The sequence below is a fragment of the Parasteatoda tepidariorum genome, chromosome 7 (genome assembly GCF_982258835.1).
Source record: "Parasteatoda tepidariorum strain Cologne lab strain chromosome 7, Ptep-v5.0, whole genome shotgun sequence".
Lineage (NCBI taxonomy): Eukaryota > Metazoa > Arthropoda > Arachnida > Araneae > Theridiidae > Parasteatoda > Parasteatoda tepidariorum.
This window is the reverse complement of record NC_141761.1, coordinates 47,569,061-47,583,422: the sequence shown is the minus strand read 5'-3', so window position 1 is coordinate 47,583,422 and position 14,362 is coordinate 47,569,061. Positions and strand designations below refer to the sequence as shown.

At 32.3% G+C, this 14,362-nt stretch overlaps 1 protein-coding gene across 8 annotated transcripts in view; it reads left to right on the top strand.

Moving 5' to 3' along the window:
- Window positions 1-14,362, top strand: part of LOC107445918 (uncharacterized) — a 227,196-nt gene that overhangs the window by 147,353 nt on the left and 65,481 nt on the right. For all 8 annotated transcript variants that reach the window (XM_016060415.5, XM_071183495.2, XM_071183493.2 and 5 more), the window contains 2 exons: window positions 1,092-1,180; window positions 2,807-2,976. In XM_016060415.5, the coding sequence (XP_015915901.1) occupies window positions 1,107-1,180; window positions 2,807-2,976 (244 nt within the window). In that variant the 5' untranslated portion in view covers window positions 1,092-1,106. The remainder of the gene's footprint in view (window positions 1-1,091; window positions 1,181-2,806; window positions 2,977-14,362) is intronic.

Genomic DNA, 14,362 nt, shown 5'->3' with positions numbered 1-14,362 from the left:
AATACAGCGCAAAAAAATGCATCGGAACTATAGCCCTACTTGCCGGTCTAAAAGAAATTAAATTCTTTTCACCATTATTTCCCTCAGAAAAGGGGAGGGGAGCTACCGAGGGGCGTAGGTTTTTTTTAGGTATTATTTATAATAACGTTACAAATTTTTTTTTCTATCAAAAAAAGGGTATTATTTTCCCAAATTTTTTTTATAATTTTACAACATTATATAATAATATAATATCTATTATTCGTATATCTATTATTATTTGTATATCTATTATTATTAGTATATCTATTATTATTACTACATATAACTATTATTATTACTTAAATATATCTAATATGAAATAAGGTTATGTTGTTAATTTTTTCTGGGTTTTAAACAGTTTTTAACAGAGCAAGCATACAAGATGACTAATTGTAGTAAAGAAATACGTAATTTTGTTTGATATTTTTCTGACGTACTCGTAACATATTAAAATTGAAGTGAATACTAAATTACGAAATTATCCACAATGAATTTTGTTACCATAAATTTTATAGCAAATCGAAATTTTTGCTATTTTTCATATTACGTTATCTTATTTTATTATATTTAAAATATTTTTAAAAAAATACGAATTGTATATTATAGTTGACTGTGATACAAAAAATTATAAGCGTGAGTGCAAGTTTGCATACAAAATTTGCTTTTATTTAAACGGCTCATTAAGTATATATTTTACTAAAATTTATTTCTGTAATAAATATCAAAACTATATTTCTTACATACTGTAGCTTCTACATTATCGCCAAGTTGACGAGAAGTGTGAAGTGCTAAAGAAAAATTAAATATAAAATGTATCTTACTGATTTTGAAATTTTCATTGCTGCATCACTTTAAAATAAAATTAGTCTTTAAAAGTTTTCAGTGTTTAAGTTAGAGAAATTCAATCTTTATAAGTAATTAAAGTTAATACAGTATCCCAACGCCATTTTTTCAATTCATTCTGGGAATATTATACTAATAATTATAATTTGATCAAATCCAAAGAAATTTTCTATCTCATTATTATCTGTATTCTTTGTTTCGCCTTATTAAATATTTTTTCCTTCCAGGTATCCATTAAGAATATGGAAACTAAAAAAATCTTGGAAAAGCGTAAAAATGACGAGAAAATTCCAGGCAAAAACCATTATACTAATAAGTAAGTGAAAAGCAAGTTTTAATGAAACTTTCATTTTAAGTTTGCGAAACCTTATTTTATCCTAGCGTGGACATCAATGTTATTTTTCATGTATATTTAATATTCAAATATATATATTTCATATTTTCAAATTTATATTTTCTCATTTTAAATATTTATTCTCATATTTTAAATATATATTCATATCATCAAATATATATTTTTCATATTATAAGTCTTAAGATGCCTTGAGAAAAAAACGTTTTCCCAGGTTCTCAAATTCCGTGCGTATTCGTACTAAAGAGTAAGCATATGTACTAATACGAGATGCCGGACCTTATTTTATCCTAGGTCGGAAACCTTATTTTATCCTCGCGTGGACATCAATGTTATTTTTCATGTATATTTAATATTCAAATATATATATTTCATATTTTCAAATTTATATTTTCTAATTTTAAATATATATTTTCATATTTTAAATATATATTCATATCATCAAATATATATTTTTCAAATTATAAATCTTAAGATGCCTTGAGAAAAAAACGTTTTCCCAGGCTCTCAAATTCCGTGCGTATTCGTACTAAAGAGTAAGCATATGTACTATTACGAGATGCCGGACCTTATTTTATCCTAGGTCGGAAACCTTATTTTATCCTCGCGTGGACATCAATGTTATTTTTCATGTATATTTAATATTCAAATATATATATTTCATATTTTCAAATTTATATTTTCTCATTTTAAATATATATTTTCATATTTTAAATATATATTCATATCATCAAATATATATTTTTCATATTATAAATCTTAAGATGTCTTGAGAAAAAAACGTTTTCCCAGGTTCTCAAATTCCGTGCGTATTCGTACTAAAAGGTAAGCATATGTACTAATACGAGATGTCGGGGAATATCTAACTGAAATTACGTCCGTGTGATCATGGGCCGCTGGAGTCAGAAAGGATCGTCTTTTCTATGATATGGAGGGAGGGAGGGGGAAGGGAGAATCGCTTGATTAACTTTAAGTCCCGAAGTGGTTAAATGTCTTCGGAATAAAATTATATCCTACTTTAGGAAGAAAACTTCGTACACTTTCCTCTAAAAAAGGAAAGTGTACGAAACTTCATGTTTAATTTTCTGAGAATGTTAAAACTAGCTTCCAATTTCGGAAATTTTAGCAATCTATTTACGGCTGTGAAATAGTTTCTAGAGCAAAAAAAAAAGTATTTTACTTAAAGAAAGTAGTTCTTTTAAGAAAAGAACCTAGCACATAGTTTTTTGAAAAAAAGGATTCCAATATACATAACGAATGCTGGACTTTTTTATTTTAAATTTTAGTATTGTATTACATTTAAATAAAGATGCTTTATAGTAACAGTTGTTCAAACTTTTTTTTACTTTGCTTAAAACTTGGATATGTTCTGTGCATAAATATTTCTTATAAAAAATTTTACACTCTAGAGTTAGTTTTACGATTTGGTTTACGATTGCGACGTGAGTTAAGAATGAAATAAACTGTCAATTTTAAATCCTTTCAACTTTTCAAAGGTGTTTCTTTGTTTTTGCATTTAAGATTTCGTTTCGATATTACTTTGATTCATTACAAATCTGTACAAATTGGAATTTTTTTTTTTTATTTCAGTGCTGCTGTGCGTATACAGCGAAATCAGGCCGAGAAGCAAAGGCGTGACCGACTCAACGACCAGATTGCTCAGCTGGCCACTCTTGTCCCCCCAGCTGTAAATGCCTCAAAACCTCTTGACAAAGTTAGCATCTTGAGACTGTCAGCATCATGGATGAGGCTGAATTACAGTGAGTCTTATTATGATATCTCATATATAGTCAATAACGAAACTTTTACCTGTATTGAAACGATTCTCTTAGAATGAGTATTTGTGAGATGTGTTAGGAATATTTTCAGTAATTTCGGCTCAAGGAAGTAAAACTATTTTCTTTTTAAATTTATTTATTTATATATTTTTATTTTATTTCATTTTTTATGTTATTTAATATAGTTTTTATATTAAAAAAATGAAAAGAGTTTACATTTTTGGCGAGCTACATTTTGGCTCTTCGAAGTTCGTTTGGTAAGAAATTACAGTTTTAGTGCTTAAAACTTGGGATTTAAACTTACCCTTCATTTATACATTCATTCATAGCAGTAAAATCTAATATACATGTAGAACACCCTGCTATCTTTTATTATATATGCAAAGAAGTGCCATAAGTTAGGTTTAGCAAGTTAATAACGAGTTGGCCCTTTGACTCCATACAGTAGAATGAGTATTGCTTGCACGATCTTTTACTAGCTCTGCGACTGGCGCTCTGATCAGGGCCGTCTCTGAAGGAGGAGTTATGAAAGTAAGATAAAAAGTTCGTTTGATAAAAAATTACAGTTTGAGTGCTTAAAACTTAGGGTTTAAACTTACCCTTCATTTATACATTCATTCATAGCAGTAAAATCTAATATACATGTAGAACACCCTGCTATCTTTTATTATATATGCAAAGAAGTGCCATAAGTTAGGTTTAGCAAGTTAATAACGAGTTGGCCCTTTGACTCCATACAGTAGAATGAGTATTGCTTGCACGATCTTTTACTAGCTCTGCGACTGGCGCTCTGATCAGGGCCGTCTCTGAAGGAGGAGTTATGAAAGTAAGATAAAAAGTTCGTTTGATAAAAAATTACAGTTTGAGTGCTTAAAACTTAGGGTTTAAACTTACCCTTCATTTATACATTCATTCATAGCAGTAAAATCTAATATACATGTAGAACACCCTGCTATCTTTTATTATATATGCAAAGAAGTGCCATAAGTTAGGTTTAGCAAGTTAATAACGAGTTGGCCCTTTGACTCCATACAGTAGAATGAGTATTGCTTGCACGATCTTTTACTAGCTCTGCGACTGGCGCTCTGATCAGGGCCGTCTCTGAAGGAGGAGTTATAAAAGTAAGATAAAAAGTTCGTTTGATAAAAAATTACAGTTTGAGTGCTTAAAACTTAGGGTTTAAACTTACCCTTCATTTATACATTCATTCATAGCAGTAAAATCTAATATACATGTAGAACACCCTGCTATCTTTTATTATATATGCAAAGAAGTGCCATAAGTTAGGTTTAGCAAGTTAATAACGAGTTGGCCCTTTGACTCCATACAGTAGAATGAGTATTGCTTGCACGATCTTTTACTAGCTCTGCGACTGGCGCTCTGATCAGGGCCGTCTCTGAAGGAGGAGTTATAAAAGTAAGATAAAAAGTTCGTTTGATAAAAAATTACAGTTTGAGTGCTTAAAACTTAGGGTTTAAACTTACCCTTCATTTATACATTCATTCATAGCAGTAAAATCTAATATACATGTAGAACACCCTGCTATCTTTTATTATATATGCAAAGAAGTTCCATAAGTTAGGTTTAGCAAGTTAATAACGAGTTGGCCCTTTGACTCCATACAGTAGAATGAGTATTGCTTGCACGATCTTTTACTAGCTCTGCGACTGGCGCTCTGATCAGGGCCGTCTCTGAAGGAGGAGTTATAAAAGTAAGATAAAAAGTTCGTTTGATAAAAAATTACAGTTTGAGTGCTTAAAACTTAGGGTTTAAACTTACCCTTCATTTATACATTCATTCATAGCAGTAAAATCTAATATACATGTAGAACACCCTGCTATCTTTTATTATATATGCAAAGAAGTGCCATAAGTTAGGTTTAGCAAGTTAATAACGAGTTGGCCCTTTGACTCCATACAGTAGAATGAGTATTGCTTGCACGATCTTTTACTAGCTCTGCGACTGGCGCTCTGATCAGGGCCGTCTCTGAAGGAGGAGTTATAAAAGTAAGATAAAAAGTTCGTTTGATAAAAAATTACAGTTTGAGTGCTTAAAACTTAGGGTTTAAACTTACCCTTCATTTATACATTCATTCATAGCAGTAAAATCTAATATACATGTAGAACACCCTGCTATCTTTTATTATATATGCAAAGAAGTTCCATAAGTTAGGTTTAGCAAGTTAATAACGAGTTGGCCCTTTGACTCCATACAGTAGAATGAGTATTGCTTGCACGATCTTTTACTAGCTCTGCGACTGGCGCTCTGATCAGGGCCGTCTCTGAAGGAGGAGTTATAAAAGTAAGATAAAAAGTTCGTTTGATAAAAAATTACAGTTTGAGTGCTTAAAACTTAGGGTTTAAACTTACCCTTCATTTATACATTCATTCATAGCAGTAAAATCTAATATACATGTAGAACACCCTGCTATCTTTTATTATATATGCAAAGAAGTGCCATAAGTTAGGTTTAGCAAGTTAATAACGAGTTGGCCCTTTGACTCCATACAGTAGAATGAGTATTGCTTGCACGATCTTTTACTAGCTCTGCGACTGGCGCTCTGATCAGGGCCGTCTCTGAAGGAGGAGTTATAAAAGTAAGATAAAAAGTTCGTTTGATAAAAAATTACAGTTTGAGTGCTTAAAACTTAGGGTTTAAACTTACCCTTCATTTATACATTCATTCATAGCAGTAAAATCTAATATACATGTAGAACACCCTGCTATCTTTTATTATATATGCAAAGAAGTGCCATAAGTTAGGTTTAGCAAGTTAATAACGAGTTGGCCCTTTGACTCCATACAGTAGAATGAGTATTGCTTGCACGATCTTTTACTAGCTCTGCGACTGGCGCTCTGATCAGGGCCGTCTCTGAAGGAGGAGTTATAAAAGTAAGATAAAAAGTTCGTTTGATAAAAAATTACAGTTTGAGTGCTTAAAACTTAGGGTTTAAACTTACCCTTCATTTATACATTCATTCATAGCAGTAAAATCTAATATACATGTAGAACACCCTGCTATCTTTTATTATATATGCAAAGAAGTGCCATAAGTTAGGTTTAGCAAGTTAATAACGAGTTGGCCCTTTGACTCCATACAGTAGAATGAGTATTGCTTGCACGATCTTTTACTAGCTCTGCGACTGGCGCTCTGATCAGGGCCGTCTCTGAAGGAGGAGTTATAAAAGTAAGATAAAAAGTTCGTTTGATAAAAAATTACAGTTTGAGTGCTTAAAACTTAGGGTTTAAACTTACCCTTCATTTATACATTCATTCATAGCAGTAAAATCTAATATACATGTAGAACACCCTGCTATCTTTTATTATATATGCAAAGAAGTTCCATAAGTTAGGTTTAGCAAGTTAATAACGAGTTGGCCCTTTGACTCCATACAGTAGAATGAGTATTGCTTGCACGATCTTTTACTAGCTCTGCGACTGGCGCTCTGATCAGGGCCGTCTCTGAAGGAGGAGTTATAAAAGTAAGATAAAAAGTTCGTTTGATAAAAAATTACAGTTTGAGTGCTTAAAACTTAGGGTTTAAACTTACCCTTCATTTATACATTCATTCATAGCAGTAAAATCTAATATACATGTAGAACACCCTGCTATCTTTTATTATATATGCAAAGAAGTGCCATAAGTTAGGTTTAGCAAGTTAATAACGAGTTGGCCCTTTGACTCCATACAGTAGAATGAGTATTGCTTGCACGATCTTTTACTAGCTCTGCGACTGGCGCTCTGATCAGGGCCGTCTCTGAAGGAGGAGTTATAAAAGTAAGATAAAAAGTTCGTTTGATAAAAAATTACAGTTTGAGTGCTTAAAACTTAGGGTTTAAACTTACCCTTCATTTATACATTCATTCATAGCAGTAAAATCTAATATACATGTAGAACACCCTGCTATCTTTTATTATATATGCAAAGAAGTTCCATAAGTTAGGTTTAGCAAGTTAATAACGAGTTGGCCCTTTGACTCCATACAGTAGAATGAGTATTGCTTGCACGATCTTTTACTAGCTCTGCGACTGGCGCTCTGATCAGGGCCGTCTCTGAAGGAGGAGTTATAAAAGTAAGATAAAAAGTTCGTTTGATAAAAAATTACAGTTTGAGTGCTTAAAACTTAGGGTTTAAACTTACCCTTCATTTATACATTCATTCATAGCAGTAAAATCTAATATACATGTAGAACACCCTGCTATCTTTTATTATATATGCAAAGAAGTGCCATAAGTTAGGTTTAGCAAGTTAATAACGAGTTGGCCCTTTGACTCCATACAGTAGAATGAGTATTGCTTGCACGATCTTTTACTAGCTCTGCGACTGGCGCTCTGATCAGGGCCGTCTCTGAAGGAGGAGTTATAAAAGTAAGATAAAAAGTTCGTTTGATAAAAAATTACAGTTTGAGTGCTTAAAACTTAGGGTTTAAACTTACCCTTCATTTATACATTCATTCATAGCAGTAAAATCTAATATACATGTAGAACACCCTGCTATCTTTTATTATATATGCAAAGAAGTTCCATAAGTTAGGTTTAGCAAGTTAATAACGAGTTGGCCCTTTGACTCCATACAGTAGAATGAGTATTGCTTGCACGATCTTTTACTAGCTCTGCGACTGGCGCTCTGATCAGGGCCGTCTCTGAAGGAGGAGTTATAAAAGTAAGATAAAAAGTTCGTTTGATAAAAAATTACAGTTTGAGTGCTTAAAACTTAGGGTTTAAACTTACCCTTCATTTATACATTCATTCATAGCAGTAAAATCTAATATACATGTAGAACACCCTGCTATCTTTTATTATATATGCAAAGAAGTGCCATAAGTTAGGTTTAGCAAGTTAATAACGAGTTGGCCCTTTGACTCCATACAGTAGAATGAGTATTGCTTGCACGATCTTTTACTAGCTCTGCGACTGGCGCTCTGATCAGGGCCGTCTCTGAAGGAGGAGTTATAAAAGTAAGATAAAAAGTTCGTTTGATAAAAAATTACAGTTTGAGTGCTTAAAACTTAGGGTTTAAACTTACCCTTCATTTATACATTCATTCATAGCAGTAAAATCTAATATACATGTAGAACACCCTGCTATCTTTTATTATATATGCAAAGAAGTGCCATAAGTTAGGTTTAGCAAGTTAATAACGAGTTGGCCCTTTGACTCCATACAGTAGAATGAGTATTGCTTGCACGATCTTTTACTAGCTCTGCGACTGGCGCTCTGATCAGGGCCGTCTCTGAAGGAGGAGTTATAAAAGTAAGATAAAAAGTTCGTTTGATAAAAAATTACAGTTTGAGTGCTTAAAACTTAGGGTTTAAACTTACCCTTCATTTATACATTCATTCATAGCAGTAAAATCTAATATACATGTAGAACACCCTGCTATCTTTTATTATATATGCAAAGAAGTGCCATAAGTTAGGTTTAGCAAGTTAATAACGAGTTGGCCCTTTGACTCCATACAGTAGAATGAGTATTGCTTGCACGATCTTTTACTAGCTCTGCGACTGGCGCTCTGATCAGGGCCGTCTCTGAAGGAGGAGTTATAAAAGTAAGATAAAAAGTTCGTTTGATAAAAAATTACAGTTTGAGTGCTTAAAACTTAGGGTTTAAACTTACCCTTCATTTATACATTCATTCATAGCAGTAAAATCTAATATACATGTAGAACACCCTGCTATCTTTTATTATATATGCAAAGAAGTGCCATAAGTTAGGTTTAGCAAGTTAATAACGAGTTGGCCCTTTGACTCCATACAGTAGAATGAGTATTGCTTGCACGATCTTTTACTAGCTCTGCGACTGGCGCTCTGATCAGGGCCGTCTCTGAAGGAGGAGTTATAAAAGTAAGATAAAAAGTTCGTTTGATAAAAAATTACAGTTTGAGTGCTTAAAACTTAGGGTTTAAACTTACCCTTCATTTATACATTCATTCATAGCAGTAAAATCTAATATACATGTAGAACACCCTGCTATCTTTTATTATATATGCAAAGAAGTGCCATAAGTTAGGTTTAGCAAGTTAATAACGAGTTGGCCCTTTGACTCCATACAGTAGAATGAGTATTGCTTGCACGATCTTTTACTAGCTCTGCGACTGGCGCTCTGATCAGGGCCGTCTCTGAAGGAGGAGTTATAAAAGTAAGATAAAAAGTTCGTTTGATAAAAAATTACAGTTTGAGTGCTTAAAACTTAGGGTTTAAACTTACCCTTCATTTATACATTCATTCATAGCAGTAAAATCTAATATACATGTAGAACACCCTGCTATCTTTTATTATATATGCAAAGAAGTGCCATAAGTTAGGTTTAGCAAGTTAATAACGAGTTGGCCCTTTGACTCCATACAGTAGAATGAGTATTGCTTGCACGATCTTTTACTAGCTCTGCGACTGGCGCTCTGATCAGGGCCGTCTCTGAAGGAGGAGTTATGAAAGTAAGATAAAAAGTTCGTTTGATAAAAAATTACAGTTTGAGTGCTTAAAACTTAGGGTTTAAACTTACCCTTCATTTATACATTCATTCATAGCAGTAAAATCTAATATACATGTAGAACACCCTGCTATCTTTTATTATATATGCAAAGAAGTGCCATAAGTTAGGTTTAGCAAGTTAATAACGAGTTGGCCCTTTGACTCCATACAGTAGAATGAGTATTGCTTGCACGATCTTTTACTAGCTCTGCGACTGGCGCTCTGATCAGGGCCGTCTCTGAAGGAGGAGTTATAAAAGTAAGATAAAAAGTTCGTTTGATAAAAAATTACAGTTTGAGTGCTTAAAACTTAGGGTTTAAACTTACCCTTCATTTATACATTCATTCATAGCAGTAAAATCAAATATATATGTAAAACACTCTGCTATCTTTTATTATATGTGCAAAGAAGTGTCATTAAGTTAGGTTTAGCAAGTTAATAACGAGTTGTCCCTATGACTCCATACGGTAGAATGAGTATTGCTTGCACGTTCTGTTTACTAGCTCTGCGACTGGCACTCTGATCAGGCCCGACTCTAAAGAAGGAGTTATAAAAGTAAGATAAAAAAAGGGTATAATAAAGGTAAATTGTAGAAGGAATATTTACCATCTTTAATTAATCAAAAGAAATAAAAAAAAAATCTGAATGTTTTAACACAACAGAAATAGCATTTATTAAATTAACTAGTTAGCTTTTGATATGTTCAGATCGTTACAAGTTTTCTTATTTTGTATACTGTTATTTTTTGTAGTTAGAAAATAGCTGAAGACTTCTGATGTCAAGTAATTTAAAGAAAAGTTTTTAAAAAATTACCTATAATTCGTTTCAAGTCAAGTTTTGAGGTTAATGAATGTTCTATATTTAAAAAAAAAATTCTGTTTTTTTCTGTTTAAAAATCTGATTTTTTATGGTTGAAATATTTAATTGTTATAATATTTAATTTACTCTGCTTACGCTTCCTATATAAATATGCCGATAGATGAAAAAGTTATTTTCTGAATTTCTCTTAAAAATAACTAAATAAATATTCTTTTAAAATATTACTAAGGAAATTCAGCAATTATGTTTTCGTTGAAATGAAGATTTCTTTTCTATCAGAGCTTGACATTTAATGAATGAAGCTATCTCTTTAGAACAACATTTAAACTATTAAAATCAAAACAGAAAGTGAAAGAAGCGTAACTGTGAATCGTCACGATACAAGTGCCGTGATAACTGATAACTCCTATTGAGGCGGCCCTGCTCTGATTCAGCTGGTTGCCAATTTGAGCTAATGTTTGTCTTCATTGGCGACGAACAAGCATGCTTACTAACGTTACTTATACTACTCTTGTTCAAGGTTATTTAAAATTTGTTTCATCTCTCTAATTTCTTCCTCACGATTCGTAAGCTTTGATGCGTCCGATTAAATGCGTGTTAATTCTATCAAAACGTCTTCAGCTGAACTTAGTTTCCCTAATGTTTGATCCGGGAGTTTATGAATGGTTAAGTTTAAAATAACGAAGCTGCTGAAAACCTTGGGAACCGCAAATCCGATATGGAACAGCTGTTCAACGCCGGTAATAAAATGAAATAAAAACGCATTCAGAACTGCAATAGCATCATCCCCGAAATTCAGAGGAAACCGAAATTCCTCCCAAATCTTCGTAGATCTTGAATAAAAGCGCTTTTTGCTCATGCTGTAAATAATAAGTTAATTGATGAAGACAAGATGTTTCACTAATTAAGTTATACGTCTCGTACTACCAGGACCCAGAACAGTTGGGATTACCACGTTTCTTTTTACAATAGAACTATCCGGATATAATATGGCCAAAACGGACTGACCGCTTCGCGATTCCACAACTACATTGTACAGTCAACGCTTCGTGACTCTAGATTGGTACATTGTGTTAGGCAGCATTGCTTCAACTCCTCGACGTTAGCATTTTAGTGGAATAGGGTAAATTGGCGGAAGGTTGGTCCTAGCATTTTAGTGGAATAGGGTAAATTGGCGGAAGGTTGCTCCTAGCATTGTAGTGGATTAGGGTAAAATGGCGGAAGGTTGCTCCTAGCATTTTAGTGGAAAGGGGTAAATTGGCGGAAGGTTGGTCCGAATACACAAACTCATAAATACGAAATATCACAAAAATATGGAAATGAAACATTTTTAGTGTCTCTCCCGTTATAAGAAACACTTGGTCAAAATTAAAGCTTCTATCGTAGTGGCAAACTTTTAATTAGAATAAATTTCAATTGGGGTAATTTCACCCTAATTTCCCCGATAACTACAAAATTTCGAAATGAGATTCTTTTAGTTTTTTCTTTACATCTGGCAAGGAACACGTGATCCAAATTTTTTTTACATATCTTACAATTGGGGTAATTACGCCTGATTACACCATTAACTACAATATATTTAATATTAAGTTCTCCTGTTTATCTTATAAATATATGGTCCAACTTTGAGCCTTCTATCTTGCTAAAAACCTGTTATTTAGTTTTTCTTAGTTTTTCTTCATATTTGATAAGAACACATGGTTCAAGTTTGAGATTTTTAATCTTAATGTAAACATGTTATTAAGCTTTTCAATCAATTAGGATAATTATCTCTCCCAATTACCCTGATAATTACAAATTATTGAAATGAAACTTTTAATTTTTTTTATTTATCTTATCAAGAACACGTGTTCCAACTTCATAACATTATGGAAAGTGGGAGAATTATTGATGAATAAGTGGGCAAAGTCTTTGCCTTTTACAGATAAGAGAAAAGAAATTTAAAGGTAGGAATCTCTTATCGACAATTTAGACCAATCACAATTTGTATGATGGAATACAGCCCTTTTAGAACATAACAAATACGATTTGAGATCGCTAATACAAAAAATCAAGGCTGTGTCATATTAAAGTTCTCTAATGCAATGTGCCACCAGATAGTCACGTACAACTTCTTTTTATCTCTATGAACCAGCACCCAACAATATAACAACTTGGAAAGATTTAATCATCAAAAATTATGTTCTGAAAAGTAGGAGTGTAAATTTCTTTAAGTTTCTCCCCGAATATAAAAATGTAAATTACAAAGTCGACATCTACTGGAAAGAACATTATTAATCCTGCATAATAAAAGAGAGCAAAATCTTTGTAACCTGACCATCTGTGTCATCAAATATTTTTTTACGAGTGTTGTTAAATGTTCTTCTAAACTGCCATAGAGACAACAACAACAAAAAAAAATCATTTTCGGTGATTTTCTATAATATTGTTGTTATGTATAAGAATTTCGCTGAATTGGTAAATTAGTATTAAAGGCCTACCTTATACCTTAACCCCTTTGTGAGTTGCTCATATGGGTGAGTTGCTCATATAACTGGTTTTCTGGAGAGAAAAAATCTATTTTTAACTATAAACTATTCATTACTACGAACTTTTTCGCGATTAAGAAGCAGTCCTAGTTGTTCTCAATGCTAATAATAATATTTTTTTAAAATCCAACAAATGGCGCTCTGCGCCATCTATTGGGTAAAAGGATTAATTGTATTCAGTAATGTAAAAGGATTAATTGTATTCAGTTATGTAAAAGGATTAATTGTATTCAGTTTTTTATATAGCACCGTGCCATGAACATCATTCCTTTTTTTTTGTTATTAAATAATACCTTGATAAAGCTCTTTCTAATGCTTCAAAACCCCGAAATCATTGTATTTAACATTGGCGCACCAACCTACGACTAAGAAATTGATAAAGGCTTCTGATTTGAATCATGGATTCATTTGATGATTTAGCCCCTTAACGATCGGTTAATTTTCGAAAAAACGGTAATAAAAGTAACTATTTTTTTGACTTTTGTATTTGTATTACGTATTCGATTAGTGCTGAAATCTAGTTTAAAATAAACTATCTACAATTACCTTAAAGAATATCCTGGTACTGCTATTTGGTGTGTAAAATGAGAAATAAAATGCTTTCCGGGCAAAAGAAGTGAATTAGTTTTATTCTTATTGGCGCGTTACTTCTGAACACTCCAGCCCGTCAATATCACGGGAGCGAGAAATAGCGGTCGAAATCTCACCCGGCATTTTCACGGGAGCGAGAAGGAAGGGGTTAAAGAGAAAAAAATCACAATCCGCTCTTAAACAACTCGATTAATAACAAAATTTGAAAATTTAATGGATGATGATAATGTTAAAATTAAAGAAGAGATCGAAGAATTAACAAATTGTAAAAAACAATTAATTGATAAGAACAAAAGTTTAAAAGCACTAAATAATCGAATTGAACCATTAAATAAAAGTGAGGAAATAGAAACCGAAATTACTGGAATCGAAGAATATTCGGAAAAATAATCAAGTGGCAATCTCGAATCGCCAGATTTTTGAAAGAAAACATAAAAGAAAGTAGAGAAGGAGGAGAATCATTTATGAGTGCACAACGAAATCGAAACTTATTCCAGAAAGTAATACAGTTAAACTTCTAAAACTAAGCATAAATAAATTTTACGGTGAAACAACATTATAGCTGGAATTTTGGAATCAATTTCAAATCGCTATTCATGAAAACGAAATTTTAACTGAGATACAAAAATTTACTTATTTAAAGAGTTTACTTCGGGAAATTGCATTAAATGCTATTAGAGGGTTTGTTTTGACTAAAGAAAATTATACCAAGGGGATGAAATGGTTAAGACAGATTTGGGCGCGAATATTTAGTGATTAATAGTCATGAATCGTCGATTAAATCTCTATTCCGTTAAAAATTCTACTGATATTAGAGCATTACGAAATTTTTATGATAATTCAGAAGTAAACATTAAATCTTTAAAAATCTTAAATGTATTCTTTAACGCATGAACCCTTATTATGCCCTATATTATTAAAACTAATACCGGAAGATTTAACTTTAGAATACAACTGCAAAT